Below are 27,218 nucleotides of genomic sequence, written 5' to 3' on the forward strand. Positions count from 1 at the left end.
CATTGGATGCTTTTGAAACTAAAAATTGAAGGTTCTGAGATATCCATCCATCTTTGTGTTTCTTTTTCCAAGTGGCTAATGATAAAGTCATGTTGATATTGGCATGCATAAATTGATCAATAAAGGCTTCTTTGCTCAACAATATAATAGAGCTATTAGAGATTGAGTCTACCTTCCATACTAGCCTCGAGGTGACAGATTTCCAATAAGATTTTGTGCTACTGTAATGAATAAAGTTGAGAGGAGAATGAGTTGAGGAGAGAGAAAGAGAGGAGAATGAGGAGGAAGAAAAAGACTAGAATAGGAGAGAGAACGATAGGAAAGAGGGGTACAAGAAGAGAAGCCATGGAAGCTAGAGATGAAGGTGAAGAGTATGTTCTTGATAATATCTGGATGCCCTAAACTGGGTCTCTTACACCTTATATACCACTTGTTACATTCCATTGCCACCCTAAAAGTTTTTTACCTCAAACATAAAAGGCAACTAGAGGGACTTGGCAAAGGGGCTAAAGATTGGGGTGCAAAGTACTACTCCAATCCACATTACAATGAAAATGGGTGGGTGAAGATTATGGATAGCATTTTATCCACTACAAGCCTGCTGAGGTAAATCTGCCATAACTTTTGATAGGCTGCGCCAAATGGGGTGTGCCACATGTCAAAATGGAGCTTATGACATGTAATTTTTAGCCTATGTAGGAAGCACATGGTTGAGATTGGGTAGGTACAAAAGTGTTCTAAAATAATGTGTAGTCTGCAAGCAGGGTGTGGTCAAAAGGGACATAACTTACTAGTCTTTGGCATGTTGAGCATCTTTGAGGTGAGAAAATTCATTGACAATAGTGGCATGAGGAGGCTTCTTCTAGGGGTAGGCCTTGCCATTTCATGAGGTATTCGTGGATAGATCAAGATATTAAGTGTTTATCTCGTTGCCCAATGATTGCCTCAATAATGTACTAAATGATACCTTCTTTATCTTTGGGGGAAAGCTCTTTAGTCCACTGAGATGCCAATGAAGGGCTTCAACTGGCTAACATGAAACTTATTGTGAATCTTGGTGGTAGGAGGAAGCTCTAGTTAGTAAGCTAAGTCACCAACTCTCTTGAGGATCCACTAGGGGCCATAAAAATGATGGGCTAGCTTGTTACTGGTGCCTTCTTTGAGAGTGGAGTAACGGGACTTAGGCACTTTCAAGCGGACCAACTCTCTCTCTTGGAATTCCAAATGCCTTCTTTTCTCATCAGCATAGATATTCATGTGGGTTTGTGCCTTTTGAAGATTCACTTGGCATTACTAAAGCAGGGTTTGCATGTAATCCAAGTCAGCTTTACTCTAAGGGTTGATTTTATCATTAAACAAGATTGTAGGGAGGGGGACCTTATACCCATATAATGCCTCAAAAGAGAAAACCCCAACGCTAGAGTCGGTGGAGTTGTTATATAGAAAATCAACCAAGTGGAGTCATGTATCCCAACTGTGTTGTATATCATGGAAAAAGTGTCATAGGTACGTCTCAAGCCATTTATTTACCTAGCTATCTATCAATGGGTGGTACGCAGTGGATGGAGCAACTTGGTGCCCAGAGACGTGAAAATTGCCTACCAAAAGTTGCTCATAAACTTGGCATCCCGATCATGCACTATGACTAGCGGTAATTAATGTAACTTGAATACATACTCCATAAATAGAGTGGCCACCTCAAAGACAGCGTATTGGATAAAGTGGGCAATCTTGGTGAGGCGATCAACTACCATAAATCACTATACTCCTCAAGTAAAGCCTCCAAGGTTACATCTTTAAATACTTTGGAGGGCTATTCTAAATTTTCCTTATTTAAGTGCAAGACAAAGATCCGTGAGAATTTCTTAAGCTCTTGTTTGAGTTGTTTGTTGTAATTACTTAAAAGTAACATTATCATGAACTCCTGCTAAGTGGATGAATTGTCCATGCATCATAAACTCCATGCAGAGCTAAGAGAAGTCCATAGTAAGTTTCCCCAATTGTTTCAACCAATCACAATCCAAGACAATATCAATGAGCCCCATGTCTAATGTGATTAGGTCAACTAATGACACATAATTCTAAGCCAAGCATAGGGAGACTTTAGAATATACATATGTGCCGATTTCTTCCTCACATTTACTACTTAAAATTTCAGGGGGTGTTATAAATCCGTAGGGGTGCATTTTAATTGGTCAATGACTGATTTATTGACAAACCTGTGAGTACTACCACTATCCACTACGATAAACACATACTTTCCATTAATACTACCTTGAATGCATAGGGTGTTGGGGCTAGTAGAATTAGTCCAAGCATCCAAGGAGATGAAGCAAATGGAGGTGGTAGTCAGGTGGGGTGAAAATCAAGAGCGTGGGATGGGAAACCACCTGGGTCAAAGGGAAACCCATCCTCCAGGTCATAGAGTTGCTCTTGGTCCACATCCTCAATATACTCTTCATTTTCAGTATGTAATTCTTCCTCATCATTGTTTCAATGTTCTATTATATACATGCTATAAACTTTGACCTTTGGTTATCTCGTAGGGGCATTTTGAGGCATGATCAGTTGTGTACTTGTCTCCACATTTAAAGCATAGGCCTTTTTCTTTCCATTCCTTCACAACATCTGAGGAAATAAACCTTTGGCCACTTGAACCATTCGAGGGTGATGTAGTGTGGTATCTATTTAATAGTATTTGCTCTCACCATTAGAGCCAAGTGATGTCCCAAAACTACCATGTTTTCTTTCAACATGGAAGGGCCCATAGATATACTTGTGCAATTTTCCATAATCACTAATGCTCTCCACACACATGTTTAAGTTCATAAATTGATTTTTATACTCTCATATAGTGAGATTGCGTTGATCAAGAGTGTACCATCGTCTTGCCAACCGCTCTTTCTCCACAGGGGATACAAATACTTGAACCATATGCATTTTAAAGTCTTTCCAATAAATAAACTGATGATTCTCTTGATTAATATAGCACCACCATGTGTGGGAAAATCCTTCAAAGTGGAGAGATACAAATATAATTTTTTGATAATCCATGCAGGTCTTATATATTGAAGTAGGACTCTAATTTGGACATCCATTCTTCCAAATTTGATGGTGATGGGGATTGCCCATTGTACTTAGTGAGAAGAATTTTGTCACATGGAGATCATTAGGGACTTACTACCCATGGAAACCTTGTTGTCCATGCATATCATGTTGTGCATTTATCCCATTCTACCCATTATAGCCATATTGTCCATTATTGCCATCCTGGCTATTCATACCATATTTTCCATGATGGGGCTGAGTCATATAAGTTCTGGTTGAGCCATATAAGTTCTAGTGGGGCTCCTAAGAAGAGTGGGGGAGCTTCTACCAATGGTGGACGCGGGTCTCACTAGAGGGTTAGCCGCATGGATGATGGGCGAGCTCAAAAGAGGGTTGTTATTAGCATAAGAGGGTTCACCGACTTCATAGGTGGAAGGGGGGATACCCTTGGATCCAAGAATGCCCTGTGGTCCATGTAGTGGCTCTAGTGGCGGAGGTCATTGCTCGCCTTTTTTTGTTTCAGAGGGGTAGCTAACTGAGCTACAAGAGTGGTGAGCTGCTCTAGGATTTGTTGAGTCATTTGAGAGTTTGAGAGGGACATTTTCTCACTTGCTACATCAATTTTAGACAACATCTCATGATGGTTGGTAACCATGTCATTATGTCTCTCCATGTGACAAAGGTCATGCTGACATAGAGTATGGTTGTGCAAGCTATAAGGATCCATATCAGACACTTTCTCATGCATATCACCATGATAAACTTGTGCCAGGCTAGGTTCATCATTCATTGAGGTCCTAGAGTCCCTAATCTCCCTTTACACCTCTTCATGGGCCTTACTTTTGCCTTTTTGACCAACCATTTAGATGCAATCCATAGGACCCATTGTCAGTAAATGGTGTATAACTTTTAGTAGGAAACTCCTATCGGTGATACTTTTGATTCAAATTGAAGGGGAGGAAACTCTCTTCAAGATGAGCTGTTAAGATTTGTGACATAAAATGATTAGAGAATTCTGCAATTGGATTTCTGTGCAAGTGGTCCATACCCTATCCATGGTGACCTCAGTGCACAAAAATGGCCATAACTTTTAGATCGTAGCTCCGATTGGGGAGATTTTTAATTCAAATCGGAGGGAAAGAAGCCCTCTTTTGGGCTCACTCCCATATGTAATATAGAATTTTCTATAATTGGATCTCCATGACTGTCCTTGAGTAACTGTGACTAAAACATTGTCTGTCCCATTTCCCAATTGCATTGTATGAATGGCTCATGGGTTGAGGAGCCTAAGCATCATCATAAGCAGCATCCTGGGCATATTGAGCATAATCCCAACTACATTTACATATCCATTTTCTCTATCATCACTGCATAAGTGGATCTTAGTGCCATACATCTCCTTTGACTACATACATGTCAAGTGTCATACATGGGTACCACAATCACTAAAGGTGTGTCCGAATGGTGGTATTCTATGAGGACTAGGGTGACCATGGAGTACTTGCACCAGCATACATGTATTAGGCTCGGATCACTGGGAGGTAGGCAAAGTTCCCCCCAGGATAGGTTGTGCGCCCCTTTAGGGTCTTAAGTGGTAAGGGAGGGTTGCCTCTTTTTTGGCTTACCACAGCATTTTTTCTCAGTTGGAGTATACATGGCAGACATTTTTAACTAAGCAACTAGTGTGAGGTGCATTGGAAAGTAAGCATTGGGCCCTTTCATGAGATCCATGGATTAAACAAGAGCTTTGGTAGAGCTTATCTTAGTAGGCGAATGACTCATTGGCTGCTATTTATCATTTTTACAATGACTTACTATCCACTTGTGATTAATCCAAGGCATGCATGATTAGGTAAAAGTTAATGCCAGAAAAAATAAATGATGGAGGCTTAATCATGATGCATTGGAAGGTAAATGGATCACTCATTTCTTCAGGTGGGTAACATGCATACAATGAAAGATTCAACTAAGAGAGCATATGCAACCGTAATCTCTCCAACAAAAGGAATTAAGCTCAGCACGTGGTTAAAATGAGAGATTAAGATTGGATTGACATACCTCTTCAATGTTTGGAGGATATAGATGAAGCATGATCCACCATGATGCCAAGTTCTCCATCAAGCAAGCACAGTTAATTAGAGCACTCCAATGGATGAATCCTTCAAAGATTTGATACCTCCACTAATGGTAGAGACTCCCTTGCTTGTGCCTAAGCTTAATCTTTAGGAATGGAAAGCTTCAAAGGGAGCTTTCGTGGCTACCCACAAGATTCCTTCGCATGTTAAGCTTCATGTCTTCAATCTGGGGAAGAGGGGTCAAAAGGGACTAAAGGATCTCTTGAGGGCTGAACTTCCAAGGATTGTGGGCTGATTTGAGAGCTTGGACTGAGCTTTAATGGCCGTTCGAGGCAAGGTACAATAGTGAATTGAGGTTTGTAGGAGATGGGACCTCAAATGTTGAGGAATGAGGGCCAATAAGACCTGGTCAAGGGGGTGAAGGAGAACTGCCAAGGCTGTGGGGAAGCACCAGGGAAGCTAGGCAAAGTTGGGATAGAGCAGGGGCAGTAATGCAATTTGCCTTGCAAATTGCAAGCTACTCTTTAATGGCCTTGTCTAGTCTCACCCAACCTATGGGGTACTCTATCACTTTGCTAGGAGAGCAAGGGATCAAGAGGAACTGGTTGCTAAAGTCTTGGAGGGAGTTGAGGTAGGATCTTGGAGCTTCTTATGGTGTGGCTGGCACCCATGATAGCTTGTAGGAGAAGAGAGAGAAGGGGGCGGGGACAAAAAGTGATTGAGATTTTTGTCCTCTTCTAACTTTTGAGTCTCCAACTTTGGTCATGGAGCCCCTAAAGGTTGCATAAAAAGGAGTGACAACCTGTTAAGTTAACCATTTTACCTCTAGATATGTCTAAGTCCCCAACCATAGCTCCAGCTTGCTCTAAAAAGTTGTAAGTAACTATGGTCCTGCTTGTTGTACATGTACCTGTGACCTAAGTAACTAGTGTTTCAAATTTGAAAAGGGAATTAGATGGAGAAAAAGGAAAGGAGAAAATAACCAAAGCTTGATGCTCTCATACCACATGTAATGAATGAACCTAAGAGGAGAGAGGAGAATGAGCTAAAAAGAGAGAAAGAGAGGAGGAGGAGGAAGAAGAAAGATAGAAGAGGAGAGAGAAAGACAGGAAAGAGGGGAGAAAGAAGGAGGAAGCCATGGAAGCTAGAGATAAAGGTGAAGAGTATGTTCTTGATAATATCTGGATGCCCTAAATTGGGCCTCTCACACCTTGTATAGCTCGGTTAGCGTGATTGGGTGTCTAACCACTAGTTCTCGTGTATCCCGCTTGCTATAGCTACTACAATTACAAGTAGCTTCACCCTGCCTTGTACATGAAATAGTTTTAAAAGAGGTTTTAGGTGACTAGATGGCATGCTATCCTCTTTCAACCAACTCCATATCCATGGTTGATCATGAAACACACTTTTAAGGAGCGCAAAGCTTATTCAAAGGACTTTATCTTGAGGTAGCGCAAGGTCAAGCCCACCATACTTCTTGGTGGTTGTGACATGCTTCCAAGCTACTACATGCCAATGGTGCTACCCACTAGATAACTAGAGAATATTTTAGATTAGGGTATCTAATTCTTTCTGACATGCTTGAGAAAATGGAAAAGTTATAGCAAAATACAAAAATAGGGGGATAAAACCACTTTAGTAATAAGAAACTCTCTAGCCAAGCAATGCCCATTTGGACAAGTTGTCCTTGATGCTTTGCATTAACCAGCTAAAATACTACCTTGGAGTAACTACGATATTCAAAGGGCACCCATGATACTTGAATACCTAACCAAGTTGCACCAACTTAAAACCATATGCCATCAACCAACGAGGAGGATTACTCAACCCAACAAAAATAAGCTTAGTTTTGATGTTGCATTAACAAGCTAAAACACTACCTTGGAGTAACTACAATATTCAAAGGGCATCCATGATACTTGATATACCTAATCGAGTTGCACCAACTTAAAACCATATGCCATCAACCAATGAGAAGGATTACTCAACCCAACAACAATAAGCTTAGTTTTGGTGTACCCCTAACAATAAGGAGGATTAGTCAACCCAACAAAAATAAGCTTAGTTTTGGTGTACCTAACAATTGAGTCAGAAAGTGCTATGAACTCGTCATAAAGAGTGATGAGGGCTTCCATTCTATGCCTATCCACTTGCATCACATTAGAGCTATCATTTGCAGATAAACACAATGCCAAATGCCTACCATCTAAGGGCTTGGTTGACTTTTCTCTCTCCCTAATCATTTTATCAATGTCTCTTGGTCATGGTTCACAATAGCAAATATAAAATCCTAGTGAATGAAATAATAGTCTCCTTATGATCTATCTACATCCATGCTGAGTAGTATTGCCTCCTAATCACTCCTCCAAGCAACAGAGTCCAGAACAAATATGAGGCTATGCACATCATTGTGATTTTGTCAATACTTAGAAAACACTTTATAGGATATGTTAAGCATTGTCAAAAGTCTCCAATGGCTTGATTGAGGTGTTTTCTAGGATTTGGGGATAAATTTAACAAGAACTTCATTAACCTCATGCTTGCCGATCTCACCCAAGGATCAAATATCGTCCAACAAATCACCCAGGTTCCAATGCATACTTCCAATATAGTCACATAGAACTCAATAGAAATCCACCAAGGCCAAGCAAGTTGCCCTTTTTCAAATACCTTGATACAAAGCTTACCTCGTCATGAGAGAGAGGTCAATCAAGAAGGAGCATTACTTTAGTAGGAACCCTCTTCACATCAACTTCAAGGAAGTCAAGAAAACGTGGCAAAGCCACTCCTAAGAGGGACCTAGTTGAGCCATCACCAAGGTAGATGACATGTATCTATGAAACACACATGGAATCTTCCATTCATCAGGGACCACCAAGCCCTTTTCATCGTGAATAGACACAAATGGCTTAATTCTGCTGCTTGGCCTTAAGTGCATGAAAATAGAAATAATGTAGGTGCATACTCTCTGAACTCTATATTGCTCTCGTGTCTCAATGAAATTTTCAACATTTTATAAGAGGAAAACCAAGACATCAAACAATAGCATCTCAAAATCTTGTAGCTAAGGATGTCATTTCTCTGCATATTGATACCATACCCTTCAACTAATCATTAAGAATCAAAGACTTCCATGCTTTTTCCATGTCCTAAGTCATGTAAACACCACCTTGAGATCCATCGCAATCCTTTACTATCATGTTCCAATCCCCAAGTAGCAAACAATGATGATGGCTAAGTTGTCTTCTCCTCCAACACTTTACCAAATAGTGCTTTGCATGTAGATACATTTGGGGCATAAGTTGAGAAAATATAAGCTCTCTTGTTATCCACTTGAATCTGAACAACAACAGCATGGCCTCCGCCTTTTGCCCAGCATTGCATGCAAGGGATAAAGGAGAGGGTACACTTTATTTGTTACATAGACATCATAAAATACTTTGTATCTCTAAAACTTGAGAGCTTCACTCACAATCCTCTAACACTAACTTGCTTTCTTGCACATCTACCACATTTGGCTTACACATCTTGAGAATAGCACATAGAGCTTGCTTCTGTTGTGGAGAGTATAATCCACATATATTCCAAGACTTACAATACATTTTCCATGTTACTTTATTCATCTTGATTGAGATATAGGTCAAAGTAATTATCTTCCTCCATCTCATCCAATATTGCAAAAAACATTCCTCTTGGCAAGAGGCTTGCTAGCCATTTTCTCAAGGGCAGCTTTTGATTTGTTGATTGACTTTGCATCTAACAGGTTGCTTGCCCTCTCTGATTGGTTGAGAAGTTTCTTTGGCTTCATATTATTGACTTCAGAAGGTGCCAAGTACAGAGACATATAAGGGGGTTTTCAAATAGTCCTCGAAAGCATGTGATAGTAAGGGTTTACATATAGTAAACCCCCTTGAGCCAAATTCAAAATTTTAAAAGCGCAATGCTAAACATGTCATTGCATGCAATTGAATACATTGACTTAATGTTATAGAATAATTAGAAAAGTTTTAACATAAGTAACATCTTACAATGATTGGAAATTGTCGAGCATAAGTAAGTTGACAAACATACTTTATTGTAACATTGATTTATAAAATTGCATACATTTGTTAGCATTGCCCTTTAAGGCATATGCTTGTTAAATGGTGTAGTGACAAGGTGGTGCATGTTTGAAAAAAACTACCAATTGTTAACTTCAATTAAGTGATCCACTTAGCCTTGAAATGTGTGGATATATATTGCTTTTCGACAAAGAAGGGTTTATTTTAGAAAATTAAAGAAGAAGGGTGTTCTCTCTCTCTCTCTCTCTCGTGTAAGAAAAAAAAAGCAATGCTCTTGCATGCAATGGTGCACCCTTATTTCATAAAGCTTTAAGGACAAACTCAAAACTTGTATATTGATAATTTTTTTTGAAAATACACATGAAAAACTCTTAACCAATACTTCTCATTCTATCAATGAAAGGCTATTATATTCATTTGAACACCATTAAAAAAAATTGGTTACATAAATCAAGCTTTGTTGTCTCTTTTAGCAAGTTAGCAACATAATGATCATAATAGCAAGTAATAAAAGCTAGATCATCTAATATAGCCAAATGTTTTTAGACACAAAATGATTGTTTCCTGGGGGAAGTGAGATGATGCATTATTGAAATTCACGCACACAAGAAACGCAACCACACTTGAACCACTGTGCCATGACCCGATTGAGATAGCCAAAGTTTTTTGCAGGTTACCGAGTGAAGATGTTATCACATGGTTGGATCAATTTCGAGAGAGTTGGAGGATATGAGAGTGGGTTACATTAACACAAAGCCCACGAAGTTCCTTAGTGTTTGAAGGCATAGCTATTAGCTAATAGCAACCACATGATGAGAGAGAGAGAGAGAGAGAGAGAGAGAGAGAGAGAGAGAGAGAGGCATTCGTAGGATGCATGGTGTGGTGGTACCACACCACGTAAGGGTGTTTGTACTGGCCAAGGAGAGGAAGTTAATAACGACCCTTACATTGGTAGGAATTGTGGGTATATGTCGACTTTAGCCGTAAGGTAAAAACCACACCCATCCCGGCCCCCCCCTTTCTCTTTCTAACTGCAAACCAACCTAACCGCCTGTTACTCCCACCCGACAGACACACACACACTCTCATGCGCGCGCGCGCGCGAAGAGCCTCGCAAAAATTACAGTATTTTAAAAAATGTTTGTTAATGCGGATTTATCAAATCTCGCAGCTCCAATCACGGGGCCTCATCAGGGCCATCGTGCATTGTGGAATTTGGGGGTGAAGGGGGAGGGGGGGCGGGAGTGTGTGTGTGTGCGGCTGTGCTCCGTTCCCAAAGAGAGAAATATAGCGCGCTCTTCTCTCTTTCTCTCTCTCTCTCTCTCTCTTTCACGAAGATTTGCGTTTGCGGGTGCATTTAATAAACCAAAGGATTAAACTAATAAATTGCACGTTAGAGCATCGATGAAGCATTGGGCCGAATGCTTGGAAATTTGACAAAACCCGGCGGGGGGCAGGAGCTTTTGTCTGCTAATAAAGGCACGCAGATGCAGTGAGGAAGGTCCATTCATCATCACCACCGTCTCTCTCTCTCTCTCTCTCTCTCTCTCTCTCTCTCTCATGTGTAGTCTACAGTCTTACGAACAGTACTCCAAGGCTGCCAACCCTTTGCTCACATTACCCCTGCCTCATTGATAAGAGGAAGGGCGAGAGAAGCCACATTGATACCAAGGCCTATGTATTCTCCCTAGAGTCTAACCCCCCCTTTGATGCCAAGGTCTCCATTAAGTTTGCCATTCCTCGCTTAGGCAATCTCACCTTGGCCCCCCAAGTTCTCATCCATGGCTCCCATCAAGATTTCCTCCTTCATTGCCTTTCTCAGTGCCGTCTGTAGTTTCTTGTACTGCTGCCCAACCGTCCATGCAAGCTATTATGGCAGTGGGGGAGGCTTCGTGAGCACACAGGGCTCCAAGTTCACTGTCAATGGCCATCCTCTGTATGTGAACGGCTTCAATGCTTATTACCTGGCCGACTTGGCTGTGGACTCCAGGCCTAAGGTGAGCCAAATCTTGCAAGAGGCTGCTGCAGCAGGCCTCACTGTGTGCAGAACATGGGCCTTCAATGATGGCTCCTACCATGCCATCCAGGTCTCTCCGGGCCAGTATGATGAGGGAGTCTTCCAGGTATTTAAAACACAAATCAACGCACATCAAGATGCAAAGCTGCATTGTGATAGCTTCTAATAAGGTTATGGTTGCCTCTCTCTTATTTCAAAAATCTAAGCACAAATGGGTGCTTTGCATTCGTCTGATTTTGATAGCTAATCGCAGTTTTATGTTTGCATTGGTAGCTAAATGCAGGTTTTATGGGGTGCATTTCTGATTTATGATGCCCTTGTGTTTGGCAGGCTCTTGATTTTGTCCTGCAGGAGGCCGGGAATAGTGGGATTCGCCTTATTCTGAGCCTGGTGGACAACTATCCCAACATGGGTGGCAGGCAGCAATATGTACAATGGGCTCGCAATGCAGGGCAATCCTGCTCCTCTGAGGATGAGTTTTACACAAATCCAACCATCAAAGGCTACTTCAAGAATTACATTCAGGTTAGCAACAGAGCCTGCCACAGCGTTTGGAACTATTTAACTACTTAATTCAGACATGTTGGTCATAGTTCATTCTTTCCATCGCTTCCTTTTTAAGGTTCTAATCCATGGCATTATTCTGTGTGTGGTCCTGTAGACTGTCCTGACCAGGATCAATACGTTAACTGGAGTGGCATACAAAGATGATCCCACCGTCTTTGCCTGGGAGCTGATGAACGAGCCGAGATGCCCAAGTGATCCTTCGGGAGATACATTATACGTATGTTCCTTGGTCAAAAAAAAAAGGGGGGCCTTTAACGAACTAACTAAATAACAGATCTTTCGTTATCGACCTACAAGAAGAGACTTTTGCAAGATCTTTTTGTGTTTTTTATAACGATGGATGGGACTATTATTATATGAGATTGCTTCTTTGGTCATATTATATGAGATGAGATTGCTTATTTCTTTGGTTCCTTCCGCATTTCCTTTTCTGCCAGCTGTTTTATGATGATTAGCGATCCGAGATGGGTTTGCTATTGCGACTGACATGTCAGGTGTTTTGTATTGTATTCTGAATTGGGTAGGGATGGATCGATGAGATGGCAGCGTATGTGAAGTCCATCGATGGGAACCATCTTGTGGAGGCGGGGCTGGAGGGCTTTTATGGGCCATCGACGCCAGACAAGCAGCATTTCAACCCTTGGGGTGACTCGATGGGAACGGACTACGTCCGCTTCAGCAAGATCTGGGCTGTTGATTTCACAACGGTTCACTCCTACCCGGATATCTGGTAAGGGAAACGCATCATCTTTTTCCTTAACTTGCTTCACTGCAGTGTTTTGCCTGTATCAATATCGACGTGGTCTGATAGAAGCACACACCATAACCTGCTCACTCTCTAGTAAATCAGGAGCATGCCGTAGGTCGCTTAATTTGATTAGATCATGAACCAGAAAGAATGCATATCAAGACCCCATCGCCTCCATATGGGAAGCTCCAAAATGCCAGCACCAGTTTTTCCAGATTCAGTGAGGAATAACGTGTTCCTGATGAGAGTAGGATCAAGAGAGACATGTGAGCTTCTGTGGCAGGCATGTGGCGCAGGCATGGAGAGACATGTGGGCTATGTGACAAAGAGAGAGCTTACGAAATGACAAAAAAAGGGGGCTTATGGGATACTGTCTGGTTGCACCCTGTCGTCTTTTCCATTCTGGAGAAGAAAGCGTTATGGTCTTTCGTGTTTTATTCTGCTGTTTTGTTGTCATTGGATTCTCCTTTTATGTCACGAAAAGGTAAGGAAGGCCATGTAGATGGTCACGGGTAACCCTGTGCGGCGGGAGCTCGTTATTGTACTGCTCATGCAGCTCCCTTCTAATAAGGTGCCTTTAGCCTTTAAAGGATGCGGTGCCAAGATTGAACTCTGTTTTAACGAGAAATCCACCTCACAAGCAAACTCTGTTTTTCTTTATTTTATGGTAAGAAGTGTAATTTGTACTTTCCCTAAACAACAGAAAAGAAGATTGAACTTTTAAAGGAAAAGATGGGTAGCCATAAAATTTTTAACGAGAGAAATTCCTCCCAAGCAAGCACTGTTGTTTTCTTTATTTTGTGATAACAAGTGTAACTTGTACTTTTCTTAAAGAACAAAGAATATTAAATAAGCGAAATTCTGAAGGTGAGTTGTTCGTTTATTTTGGGGTGGATGATTTATTTCTGAGAACTTTAAAAAATTTACAGGATGGCGGGGTCCAGCTTCGAAGGGCAGTTGGAGTTTCTGAGGGAGTGGGTGGGGTCCCACGCGCAGCAGGCGACCGCGGACGTGCAGAAGCCGGTGCTGTTCGCGGAGTTCGGGCTGTCGCGGGCGGACGGGGGCTACAGCGACGCCAACAGGCAGGCCCTCTTCTCGGCTCTGTACGGGGCCGTGTACGAGTCGGCGGCGTCGGGCGGCCCGGCGGCGGGCGCGCTTTTCTGGCAGCTCTGCCCCGCCGACCTCCAGCCCTCCCTCGCCACCGATGGCTATGCCGTCGACCTCTCTCCTGGCCCCACCACCGCCCTCATCTCTCTCCAGTCCCAGCGCCTCTCCGCCCTTAACCAATGATCTTCCGCCACGTCGCGCCTCGCCCAACCACCTCGCGGCCCCCGGTTGGGCTCCCCCTTCTCCCAACCAACCAATCAGCACCCGCCACCTCACCCCTTCGCGCATCCAACGTCGTCCCTCAGTCACCCAATCAGCGCCCGCCACCTCACCTCGTCAAACGGTCACCCGCGCTCTTCCCGAATCCCCATATGTAAAACATAACTGCTAGATCGTGTCCTTGGCATTGCCGACCGTCTAGGACCCCACCCCCACCCCGTTCAACCTTTTGCTAGCATCGTCATTGAAATATCACAATAATAATATTTAAACCTTCCGATAAGTCCTACTGCTGATATATATATATATATATTTATACACGTTCCTTCTTATAAATGCTTTTTAGTTATTAAAAAAAAAACAAGGCCTCTCTTTTGTTGTACACCTATTCACTATTTCACCAATCATCTTAGAACGTAAAGAAATTCCAAAATTTGAGACAAATGCTTCAATCTTCATGCCTATTCTCCTCTCAATTACAAAGTTTGTATGTATAGAAGCATAGGCTCCTAGCCAGCCCCCTTGCAAGCTTTTGGAAGAAATGGATTGTGCCCAACCCATTGAGTTGGGCATGTAGTGTCAATTTGAGCAAATTGTATGCATAATACTTAAAGAGGGTATACATTTGCTTATGAATCCTTATCCTTGCTTATTCTCATCTTAGAGCTTTGCAAACTTCCTTCCAAGCTTTTGGAAAGAAGTGGCACCCAAGTGTGTGTGTGTGAGTGCAAGTCGAGGATTCAGTACTCGTTAATCAATCTATTAAAAGGTACTCTAATTTCATTAATAGAAAACATTGCAGAGTTGAAGTTTAAAATAAGTATAGGATCATTTACATAGAAAGAGAACAATCTTACTACTTACTCTTGTGAGACCAATGGAAAGTTCAAATTTGAAGCAAATATATGGCCTTTCACATATAAAGCGAACAGTCTTGCTTTTGCAAGGCCTCTTTTCTTGAGCAAAAAACACAATGCTCTTTGCTTTTTTGTAGTTATTATTTAATACATATTGTATCATGTCATAGTAAAGTGAGAAGTATTAAACATTATGAAGTTTAGATTTGTAGATAGCCACCCTAGGCTATTGAGTTTTTTTCTAAGTTTGAGAAACATGTTTGGTTGAACCATTTAATTAAAGATCGAGGATGCATTTGAAAGTTTGAAGAAATTTATTCATTTTTGTTATTGAAGCAACATCTTTCTTTGAAACCTTTTGTTCTTGACACCATGGTTAATGTGAAGAGAGAATATTTACAGCCCATGTATAAGAGTGGATTATACTCAACATGCTCGAGTGAGATGAGGTAGTGTTAGAATGAGGTGAATCCTTTTCTTGGTTCATTGTACTTTGTATTATGTCAAGGTCTTTAAATCAATTAGACAATTCCCATAATTTAATCACATTTCTCATCCATAAATGATCTTGTAACAAGTCTTTGGAATATGAAATGTTCTAAAAATGAGAAATTTAGATGTGATAATTCTACCAAAAACGTGATGTGTTGATCAAAGATCACCTCATGCATGTCATAGTTGTAGATAGTTTTTAAAAAAAATAGTGGAGTCTTGTATAGGACAATGCCAGTATAGGAAAGGTTTATTACGACTTTGAAAGAGAGATGGTGAGTCTTAAATTGAGGAGTGTGGTTACTTATGTCCTTTATGACTTTTGAAGACAATGCGAGTATAGGAAAAGTTTATGACTTCGAAAGAGAGCCGGCGAGTCTTAAATTGAGGAGTGTGGTTACTTATATGTCCTTTATGACTTTTGAAGACAACATTGACTATAGGAAAGGTTTATTATGACTTTGAAAGAGAGACGGCGAGTCTTAAATTGAGGGGTGTGGTTACTTATGTCCTTTATGACTTTTGAAGATATGTCCTTGATTATGACCTAGAAAAGAGAGTTGGTCCCATGGCTCTTCGAAATGGTGGACCTTATTCTTATGCATACATGAGATGAGATTTGACCTTCAAAAAGTATTTGTTTTTGTTTTTGTTTTTTTTTTTGGATCTTGGGTTTGTATACATCACATTTGTTAGTTATCACTACATTCCTTGATAAAGTCCATGAGAAAAGGTACCTAATAAGATTTTGAACCTTTTAGGAGGTTGCACATTATCACTACTAAAAGCGCACAACTTTTTGGCTAGTATAACATAACACCAATTGATGAATCTCTAAGCACATATAAAGGGTCACTAGAATGTTGAAAAAAGTGTTGTTGTTGATGCATTTGTTGATATTTCCTTTGGAATTTGAATATCTATTTTGTTATACTAGAATATATGACACATTCAAACAAATTCAATTTCTTTGTGACATTTTTGACATTATGCATCGTGTATGCACTTGAGCACATTATATTGAACATATTTCAAGTCATTAAAACAAATAAACTTAAAACCTTGTGATTATAAAGAAGACGAGGCCCCTTAGTTAAAGAGTTGGTTACCAAGGGAAATTAGAATATGTAGATTAGCTCCAATTTTTGTGAAGTTCTTGACATTGTATATCATGAATGTAGCACACACGTGCTCTTGACATTGTACATCATTTGTGCACTTATCTAGATTTTTGAAAAGAAGTTGCATTAGTTACATACATGTGCAATATTTAAGTTTATCGCTTTAGATTGTAAAGTTTGGGCGTAAAACATCCATCCTAGTCTTTTGATGAAAAAGCTCACACACACACACACACATGCACGCACGCACGCACATGCACATGCACATGCACATGCACACATGTGCACATGTGCACATGTCCACACAATCTTTATTGCTAGTGGTTTGTGTTAGTAGTGATTTTGCAGCTTGTAGCACCATGAGAGTGGTGGTACAATTTATAAGCAATGTGCCAACATTTTTATGGGCTTAACATATTCTTTATTAGTCTTATGACTCTCCAATGCTAAGTGGCTCTATCTTTATTTATGATTCCTTTGGACAATTTAGAGTTAACTAGTATGCATTAAATCGAGACAACTTATTTTTGCCTTATGACTCTTGAAATCAAATTGGATTTATCTTTAGTTATGAGGCCTTTGGACTATTCAAAGTTAATTAGCATGCATAAAATAGAGGCCACTTATATTTGTCTATCTATTAGGAAGGTATGCGGCCTCTAATATATCATGATTGTATTTACTCTAACTATTCCTTAATAACACATGCTCTTATAATTTCTTCTCTTATTTCATTCAACATTCCTGTGGATTGCTTAGTAGTAGACACTCTACATGTATGTTGCAAATTGGAACAAGGATTGAGCTCTTAGAGTGTATCATCGATTCAACCCAATTTAGGCATTTGGTAATTGGTTTGATATGGTGAAAGTGATAGTAATTTGGTTGCTTTGTGATAGTTTTTGCATTACTCCTCACTTATTTTTGACATGTCCAATTTTGTAGATAGTTAGAGCAACCTCTAGATATCTTTGCATGTATTATGTTCTTCAAATTTTTGTTATTAATAAGTCTTGTTCTCCATTTTGGACCCTCTTATATGCCTTGATATTTCTTGTTTGGTTTGGGATGAACCCTTGTGTCATGAACTTTTATGTAGAAGTATATGGTGTTACTTCGATTCTTATAATATGATATCCCTTAGTGTGATATGACATAGCCTCTCTATAGAGGGATTTGTCTCATACAAACTTCACCATAGAGCGTGACTCCAGTCCTAGTTTCACATAATCCATTTGTTGATCTTCAATTAGCTCCATGAATCATTTCACCATAGTATGGTTGTGTTACTCTACGAGATATTAATAGCTAGCAATTCCCTTGTTAGTTCATATGCCCATATGAAGTAGAATACATGAGCACGTAAATTGTTTATGCCAATGTATTGCATATGTAATAGAACATGAGTCTATAAATATTCAATGTTGCTTATATAAGTCTAGCAAGGAAATCTATGTTGTGATGTTGGCCATATTAGATATTAAGATGTGATGGAATAATTTTTGTAAGTGACTTACGTCTTAAAACTATTCAAATAAACCTTAAGCTAAATTTTGTAGTTCCCCCAACAATAATATGCAAAAGAAAGATTGTTGTTTTTCTTAAAACTTGTAAAGCTTACTTATCTTTTAAGGCCTTCAAAAAAGGGAAACTAATGCTTGTTTGACATTGCTTTTCTTGAGTGCTTGGTATTTCGTGAAAGAAGCACATTTTGGGTAAGTCTTCAAAATATTGCATGGTAAAAATGAAGAGGTGCCTAGTGCTATGAAGAATGTGATTCAAAAAACTCATTGGTGGACAATAGACATATGAAGTCCTTATTTCTAGAATGCACAAAATCCTTATGAATACTAACATTACAACAATGGGTATGGGGTTTTTACTACCCTTGCAATGTGGTGTGTTATGCTCTTACTTGCAAATCAAATAATAGCATTAGAAGAATTCATACACTCAATAGACTTCACTCATGCATTAGAAGAATTCATACACTCAATAGACTTCACACATTTAGTTGTGTATGAGTTTGTTAGTAGCATGTAAGCCCTCAAGGTGAGTTAGAAAGCACTCATTCACACAGGGAAAACTTACTATTGCACACACAATCTAGAACTAGTACACAACATCATCTCTAGTATAACATACTAATCAAAGCTTAATTTTAGTTTACTTAGGCTTGGGATGCCTATTTTATGTTATAGAGCTCTACAAGTTGATCACTTAGGAGGTCAAGGATGGTGTAGATTTGCTTTCTACTTTGTTTGTTTGAGGTTGGTTGGTGGTCTATTGCTAGATTTGTTTGGGCTCTCTCATAAGCTGTGTGGGATAGGCCTCACATTAAAAATGAAGCATTGCTTGCAAGCTAATTGTAGGGGTTTCACTTTTTCTAATTAAGACATTTTCATCATCATGTATAATTAGACTCTATCCCCATTAGTTGCTCTAATATTGATTGTTTATTTGTCATCCCATGTCCGTGATGCCAAAATCATACTTCTCACGGTGTGATTAGACAAAATAGACTTGGATGTAATGGGAACACTCAATACTAATAAAAAATGCTTGTAGCATTGTAAGCTTAATACCTCCTTTACAAAGGCAATTGACTTGTGAAGGTGGACGATGTATGAACTGTGATAAGAAATTCTGCGCCTTGGAAAAAATGAAGGGAAGATTGCTAGTAGATTTGGCGATTGTAGGAGTATATCGTGATGGAAACATTCGGATGCTCGGCATGGGGCATTTATGAAGGTGTTCTCCTTTTTGGCTAAAAAAAGTGGTGCCCCAAACGTTTTTAAGAACCAATGGAAAAACCCCCTAACCTTGAGATTGCTCGGGATCTTTTGAAGCTAGTTGTTTTTAAAAGACTAATGTTCATGTCATTCCCTTTTCACAAGGCAACATCCAATCACAACCCGTTTTGTCAAGAAACTCATAACTTTAATCTTTAAAAACATCATATAAGGACATCACATAATTAATATAAAGATATATTTTTCATTCGATATGTAGTATTTTGGCCTTAGAATGGATTGCGGACTCTATTGTCTATAAATAAGATGATAAAAACGTTAAAGAATATAAAGTTATATATATATATATATATATATATATATATATATATATATATATATATATATATATATATATATATGATTATATGCAATAGATAACATGATGCTTATATTACATAATGTAAGATTTAGAAAAAGGAAAAAAACATAATTAAGTGTCAATATTGACATATACAAATCTCTCTCTCTCTCTCTCTTTATATATATGTATGTATGTATGCATGTGTAGATTTGTTTACTTATAGATATATATACACAAATAAATAAGATGTAATATATGTGCCTTAGGCTTATTATTGCCATATATAAAATAGCATATAACAAAATCATATAAGTGTACAAGTACATAGCAAAACAATAGATAAGAAGACAAGCAATATGAACATAGAATTATACATTGATATATAAAAGGCCTAATACAAAAGGAAAAAAAATATAATAGTAAATATATCTCTATATGTGTAAGCATAGAGAGAGGATAGCTAACACAATATAGATATTATCTAGAGTCTACCCATTCTCTTCTTCGCTTTGGCATATAGCAAAAATCAAGATAATATTATCATTGGCCATAACAAACATTGTTTTGTAAAGTGATAAATCATCTAAAAATTTTAACTTCTCTTGGAAAGAAAATGCATACTTGGATATAAGTTGAGTATATAAAAACTTTTTGAAAAGAAAAAAAGTAGCACCTATGCTTTGTCGATAGCCTAATGCTTATCCCATATCACTCAATCTACATTCATATTTCAAAAAAAAAAAAAACTTATTTAGATTACAAATACATATATCAAAGAAACAAGCTAAAAATATAATTTGCCTCATAGTATCTCCAAGAAGATGTCTAGTCGTCTTTGCACCTCATCTCCACATCTCTATTGCATCTGAGAAATCAAAATCTTGTAGTAAAAGATCTATAGATGCTCTCATAGAAGACCCAACGGTCCTTACATTCAAGTAGTTTTATAGCTTTGATTTGATCAAATTTTGTTTACTAAAACCTCTCACAAGAGGTTGTACTACAACATTGTAGTAATGCAATGTTAGCCAATCTCAATAACATAGGATATTTCTCTCTCATTGTGGGATTTCTAGCTATGGCAACCCATGTATCTTTTAAGCTCCATTCATGCCATTCAAATGGGGCTTGAAGCTTAAAGTATTGATATTCTCTTTTTGTTTTGCATTTCCTAACTAATGGGTCATACATCTCACCAATAGAACTAATCTTTTCTTCTCCATAAAATTCAACTAATTTCTATATTTTTGGATTTTCAAAGTCCCTAAAAGCTTCATTCTTTGATGAAAAGAGCATGGTGAAAGTGCTTTAAAAAATCCTATGATATCATTATCACAAAAGCGTTGTTTTAAGTTTTGTATAATAGATTTTACGAATAAATTTTGAAATGTGATGCATGCATCTAAATTAGATCCATCAAATTTTCTTGAGATTTTAATACTCCTATAATAATTACCTAAAATGGAAGCTCTTAGAGCATGCAATTGACTGTCTGGTGGTCCATAACCATGTATGATGGGAAAGTCGCATCTGTCATGTGTTGATGCGTTTACATCAACAATGGGATAAGAAAAGAAAGACGAGGTTAGTTGAGAGGTAAATAGTAAGTTCAAGGCATATAGAATCCAAATATGAAGTTTCTTACTATATAATGCATGAAATTATTTGCTCTACAAGCATCCTTCATGGAGGTTTTGAACTTCTTGAAGGCTCAGAGATCCATCTTCAACCAAGGTGTTTTATCACAATACATGAACACAGTGTCCAACTTTCCAACTTTGGCCTTCCTACTCCTTGCTCTTACATCATTCTCGTGGTCTTTGAATGCATCACACTTTCCTTTGCTTGTAATAATGTGAGAAGAACCTATCATGGAGTTCCTTTTTTCAGGCTTGCCATGGAAGCCCAAAGACCTTTTGGCCTTAACTCCACCTATTGAGGGTTTCCTAGGAATATTATTCCCATTTTTGGACCTTCAAGGATCTGCCTCAATCATAACATTACCCTTGTGGGGGCCAATGTTTGACAGAACCTTCTCAATAGCCTTGATAGCATCATCCTTGGCCTTTTGAGATTATAGTTTCCATGCAAATACAATGTAGAGATGCATAGTTTTCTCTACTATTCTACACAATGTATGCAATGCACCCGTGTGGATGTTTTTTAAAGGGATATCTAGAATGGCTTGAAAGTTTGGATCTTTTGTATATCTATTAGATGCCTTATTCCAACTAGCAACATTGCACTCCTTGGCCATAGCCATAAAGGAAATGCAAGGACTCTTACAAGTAGCATCTCTTGACACATTCTATACACACTTTAGTTCTTTAAATCTATGGCCATGTGCCACCCTACTTTATATAATCCAAACCCTTTAACACTTAGTTCATCCTTGCTTGTCGAGCACTTATCACCTTAGATTTAGAAGTTTGTTGAAACACTAAACTATATTTAGCTCTCTATGCCTTCATCACCCTTGATACCTTGCTGAAGAGCCCTATTCATTAGGATGATAGAAGCTATCTCCATTTTCTTACCCTTTACAATCTCAGTTTCATCCAACTTGATAACAAAAATGGCAATCCCATTTGCTATTTTATGCTCTAGCATGTAAAACCTGATCATAATTATGTGTAAAGTTCTCAGGTCAAAGAATATGTTGTTACAATTGTCATACTTTAGCACTCTCTTCTTTCCATGATAGTTATCTATGATGTGAAATGGCTCGTCGAGGACTTCTAAGACTCTTTGGTTGAAGTTGTGTCTTGTTTGTTGAATTGAGGATGGGTTTGGAAGCAAAGGTCCCTTGACCATTTTCTTCTTCAATGTCTCTTGCATAATTTTGAAGAGCTAAGTGTAGCTTTGTCTAGTAATCCTCACTTTTTCTAAGGTGCTTTGGATGTCCTCTTTGTCTAAGCAAGATCTTTGTAGCAACTTTTCAATGCATTGTTCCTTGGTCTTCCTAAACCTATTTTCAACCAATATGTTCCCTATAGCTTTGGGAGGGATGATGTTGTTGTAGGCTTGCGATGCTCTCTCCACATTCCTCGTTGCTTTGTTTGGATGGAGAATGGCATTGTCAGTTACAACAAAAATGATGACACACATATGAGCATGGATTCATAATGCTTTCACAGAATGAGCACTTGCTTTGGACTTAATGCTCTTAAAACACAATAGAAGAATACAACTAGTTTAGGGTAAGTGACCAATTGTTACCATATTGCTGTTATTATTCTCTTGCAACAACCGCATTTTCCAAGCTTGAGTGTCTTGATATTCTTTAGACTTGCCTTTTATGCAACCCGAGCATCGTTTCATTTTGTCTAGTTGCATGTACTTACATTTTGAGGCTCCTTATTTTTCCTTGTCTCTCCTTTAATTGTTTTCTCATTGTATTTATTTCCTAGTCTAACCATTGGTTCTGCATATTCAAAATGTTTGAGTGGCCTACTAGATGTTGAGTGTAAGCTAGAAGCGCTTGATGACCATCTCCAACAAACCTCAGCAAATGAGAAGCATGAAGAGAATGGAGGGGTGCTTCTTATTGTAGGATCCACAGGATACAACTTGGCATCAATCCATAAATTGACACTCTTTTCGCCCTCTAATCTCATTATGCACTCGGTGTGTTTCTAGAAACCTTGTTTCTTTTGTGAATAGGTACACATTCATCATCAGTATGGAGATGGTATAGACATTTATGGTTATCCATGCTTGCAATAGAGTTACCAAGAAGTGATTCAAGCTTGCAATCAGATGTGGTCTGCAGTCCCTTGAATTTTTTTTTTTGAAAATAGAGAGAGAATATTTTGAGAGTCATTGAAGCCTAAAGGAAACTTTCTAAGTGGTGGCGAGGCATCTCTCGAGATTACAATTTTTTTCCAATAATGTTTTTATAAATTACATCATACTTTCTCCTCAATTTCTTATAGGTCAAAAAGTGGCCTCAAATCTCCCCTAATGAGTGGTTGCAACACAATCAATCTCAATGGTAAATAAAGTTATACATACATGTGATTTATAGACCCAAGAGATTGCATCACTTGTAAAAGTAAAGTTAAAATATGCAATAGAACTTCTAGAGTCTATTAACCCTATAACATCAACATCTACATATCCAAGAATAGATGTATCCTTCCTTTTGAAGCATACACATATCTCTAGCATTGTTCAAGTATCTCATAATACTCTTCTACACAGGCAATGTTTGGATGTGTTGCAAGCATGGTGTATATAAAGCTACCAATCGCAAATGCATAATGAACCTTGGCCATTTCAGCCTTCTTCTTATTTGACTTGGGGTTGCTTGGCTAAGTTTCAAATATTGAGGCAATGGAACACTAATTGCCTTCCTCTCTTCCATATTAAATATATCCAATACCTTTTGAATGTATTTTTTAAAAGACAAATAGAGTATCTTTTTGTCTCTATCTTGTATAGTATGCATACCCAACATTCCCCAAGTCCTTTATGTCAAAGGTTTCATGTAACCTTTTCTTCAGTGTATCCACATCAATGAACGAATTTCCAGTAAATCAACATGCCATCTACATGGAGAATCAAAATCATAAGACTTCCATTCCTAGCCTTCCTAGTGTATAGGTACTAGTTAGTCTCATTTCTAGTGTACCCATGAGGCCACACCCTTGAGACCATATAAAGGCATCAAGCTTATGATACCATTCCTTAGGTCCTTGTTTCAAACCATATTAGCTCTTATGTAGCTTATATACCAATTGTTCCTTGGATTCCACAACAAAGCTATAAGGAACGAGGTTAAAAAGGAAAATGGTAATGTTGGGAATGATCATTGAAGCTATTGTATATGATGTTTTCATGCAAGTCTCCATGTAAAAAAGCTATATTTACATCCATTTGAACCAACTCCATATCCTCTTTGGTAACCAATGCAAGTAATATATGAAGGGTAGTAATCTTGACTAATGGTGTTAATATGTCATCAAACTCAATCCCCTTCTCTTGCTATATTTACATCCATTTGAACCAACTCCATATCCTCTTTGGTAACCAATGCGAGTAATATATGAAGGGTAGTAATCTTGACTAATGGTGTTAATATGTCATCAAACTCAATCCCCTTCTCTTGCTCAAATCCCTTGTCCACCATGTACTTAGGTAATGCATTAGCTAGAGATACATTCAATTTGTAAACCCATTTGCATGGCAATGCATTTTTGACCTTAGAAAAATCAACTAACTCCCAAGTAGCATCATATACCAAAGAATCTTTAATTGCATATCCCTTTTCACTTATGCCCATCATCCCTAGTCACAACAGCAACATAACAAGAAGCTCACTGCAATCTATAGAATATATAGTCTAGAGTAATTGTGACATAGTCTAGAGATAGAGTGTATCTAGTTTGGAAACCCTAGTACTAGCATAAAATTGGCCCAATAGGACCATTGAGTTATCCCACCTATCTATCATGTAATATATGAGGTTGTTTGCCTACTTGTGGCACTTCCATCTCAACATTAGGTGGTTTTTGAAGCCCTTCATCATATGGAACATGCTATATATATTACTCATGTGTTGGCTATCCATCCTTTTGGAACATTATCCTACATATATCAATTGTTTTAACGAGTTGCCTATGCATTTTATTCCCATAAAAATGACATCATGGTTGCATTCTACCTTCTTAATCTAGGATTTTATAAGTGATAACCCATTTCTCGTGACTCTTCACATCCAAGAAAGATATGCTTCTTGGACTTAGGTTCAAGATTACTTCACTTGTCCATAGGTACATGCATAAATGCCTTACATCCAAAGAGACAAAAAATGATCATAATTAGATTTCTTTTAAGATGATAACTCCACTTGAAATTTTCCATCCAATGGATTGCTAAGAGACCCATTGATCAAATGCACTATTATCTTTATAGTGTTAGCCCAAAACCTATTAATGAGACTAGCATTAGAGAGCATATTATAAACCTTTATATGAAAGGTCCTATTCAACTTCTCAACTACACCATCATTTTAAGATTATCAGGATCACTTAATACCATGGCTAGCATCAAAGTTTATAAAGGCACGAGAAGTGTACTCATAACCATTATTAATTCTCAAGCACTTAAGTTTTTTTCTTGATTGATTCTTTGCAAATGCTAATAACTTTTGAATAGTATCTAGCACATCACTCTTCTTATAAAGAGGGTAAGCCCAAAGCTTCTTAGTGGCATTATAAACGTGATAAAATACAAAGCTCCATCCAATGAGACTATGGACATAGGTCCACATAAATCATTATGAACCAAATCTAAGCACTCTAATCTTCTAATACCATCACCTCTCTTATGTGACAATTTAGTTTATTTATCAAAATGATAAGGGGCACAAAAATTAAGATTAAAAAGTTCAAATATAGAAGAGAATTCAAATGACACAAGGCTTTGTTCTAATAATTGACATGTGTCCCAAACAAGATGCTATAAAGAAATTGATGGCTATTCTTTGATAGCTAAAATATGGTCTTCAATCCAAAAACATGCAATGGATACAATGTACCAGATTTAGGCCCTTTGGTAACAAGAAGGGACTCTTTGCAAAATTTACATAAATGATATATTAAGATCACCCCATAACTATAATCATCAAGTTGTACTAATTATACTCTTGGTCAAGTCTAAAACATGTTGTACATTTTGCAGACAGGACGTTGGGAAGAGAGAGAGAGGGAGTGAGTCATAGGGGGGGTATGCAGCCCCCCAGGTGGGAGGGGTGGCGGCCATGCCACCATCCTCCCCCTCCTATAAAGCATAGCCTTCCCCCCCTCCAGCTCATCCACAGGCAACACTCCCCCCCCCTTCATCTGGGTTACAACATGCCCCCCTTGGCATCTTGATCGGCAGCGCCCCCCGTGTGATCATCGTGAAGGAGAAGAAGAAGAGAGAAGAGGGAGAGAGAGGAGGAGAAGGAGAGATGAGAGAAGGAGAAGAAGAAGAGAGAGAAGAGGGAGAGGAGAGGGGGAAGGAGAAGAAGAGAGAGAGAGAGAAGAAGAGAAGAGGGAGAGAGAGGAGAAGAAGAAGGAGAAGAGAAGGAGAAGAAGAGAAAAAGAAGAAGAAGAGGAAGAAGAGAGAGAGAGAAGAAGAGAAGGAGAGGGAGAGAGAGGAAGGAGAAGAAGAGAAACAGAAGAAGAAGAGGAAGAAGAGAGAGAGAGAAGAAGAGAAGGAGAGGGAGAGAGAGGAAGGAGAAGAAAAGAAGAAGAAGAAGAAGAGGGAGAGAGAGAGAAGGAGAAGAAGGGAAGAAAAGAAGAAGAGGGAGAGAGAGAGAAAGTGAAGAAGAGGAGAAAAGAAGAAGAGGAAGAGAGAGAGAAGGAGAAGAGAGAGAGAGAGAGAGAGAGAGAGAGAGAGAGAGAGAGAGAGAGAGAGAGAGAGAGAGAGAGAGAGAGAGAGAGAGAGAGAGAGAGAGAGAGAGAGAGAGAGAGAGAGAGAGAGAGAGAGAGAGAGAGTTGGAGTGTGGAGAAGGTGTCGAGAATCGTGTTCGAGGAGCCACTCTCAAGCCCCCCCTCATTGGCGAAGGACCCCTTCTCATGACCTTTCCTTTCCCAAGCCTGTCAATTTGAAGCCATTAAGGTCAGGACTATCCAAACTCCGCATGGCAAATGGCTCCCAAAAAGGGAGTCGCGGGAAGTGTAAGCGCCAAAGCTACCATTGATACCGGTAATGCAGGAGAGGTGAGCGGAGCGACCAACGCAACAAATGCCCCTACGATCACAAATCAAACCCAGGTTCTTTTGATGAATATTTGAGGCTTTATAAATAATCTTGGTTAAGC

At 38.9% G+C, this 27,218-nt stretch overlaps 1 protein-coding gene across 1 annotated transcript; it reads left to right on the forward strand.

The window, feature by feature from the left end:
- Positions 1-10,549: 10,549 nt before the first annotated feature.
- LOC148013217 (mannan endo-1,4-beta-mannosidase 1-like) lies at positions 10,550-14,060 on the forward strand. Its single transcript, XM_087668372.1, has 5 exons — positions 10,550-11,307; positions 11,532-11,726; positions 11,863-11,985; positions 12,293-12,498; positions 13,446-14,060. Exons 1-5 carry the CDS (start codon positions 10,966-10,968, stop codon positions 13,804-13,806), a joined length of 1,227 nt encoding a protein of 408 aa, XP_087524498.1. The 5' UTR covers positions 10,550-10,965; the 3' UTR covers positions 13,807-14,060.
- Positions 14,061-27,218: the final 13,158 nt, after the last annotated feature.

This window comes from Lygodium microphyllum, chromosome 26 (assembly GCF_053477565.2).
Source record: "Lygodium microphyllum isolate KBCC chromosome 26, Lygodium_microphyllum_v1.1.10, whole genome shotgun sequence".
In the NCBI taxonomy this organism is placed as follows: Eukaryota; Viridiplantae; Streptophyta; class Polypodiopsida; order Schizaeales; family Lygodiaceae; genus Lygodium; species Lygodium microphyllum.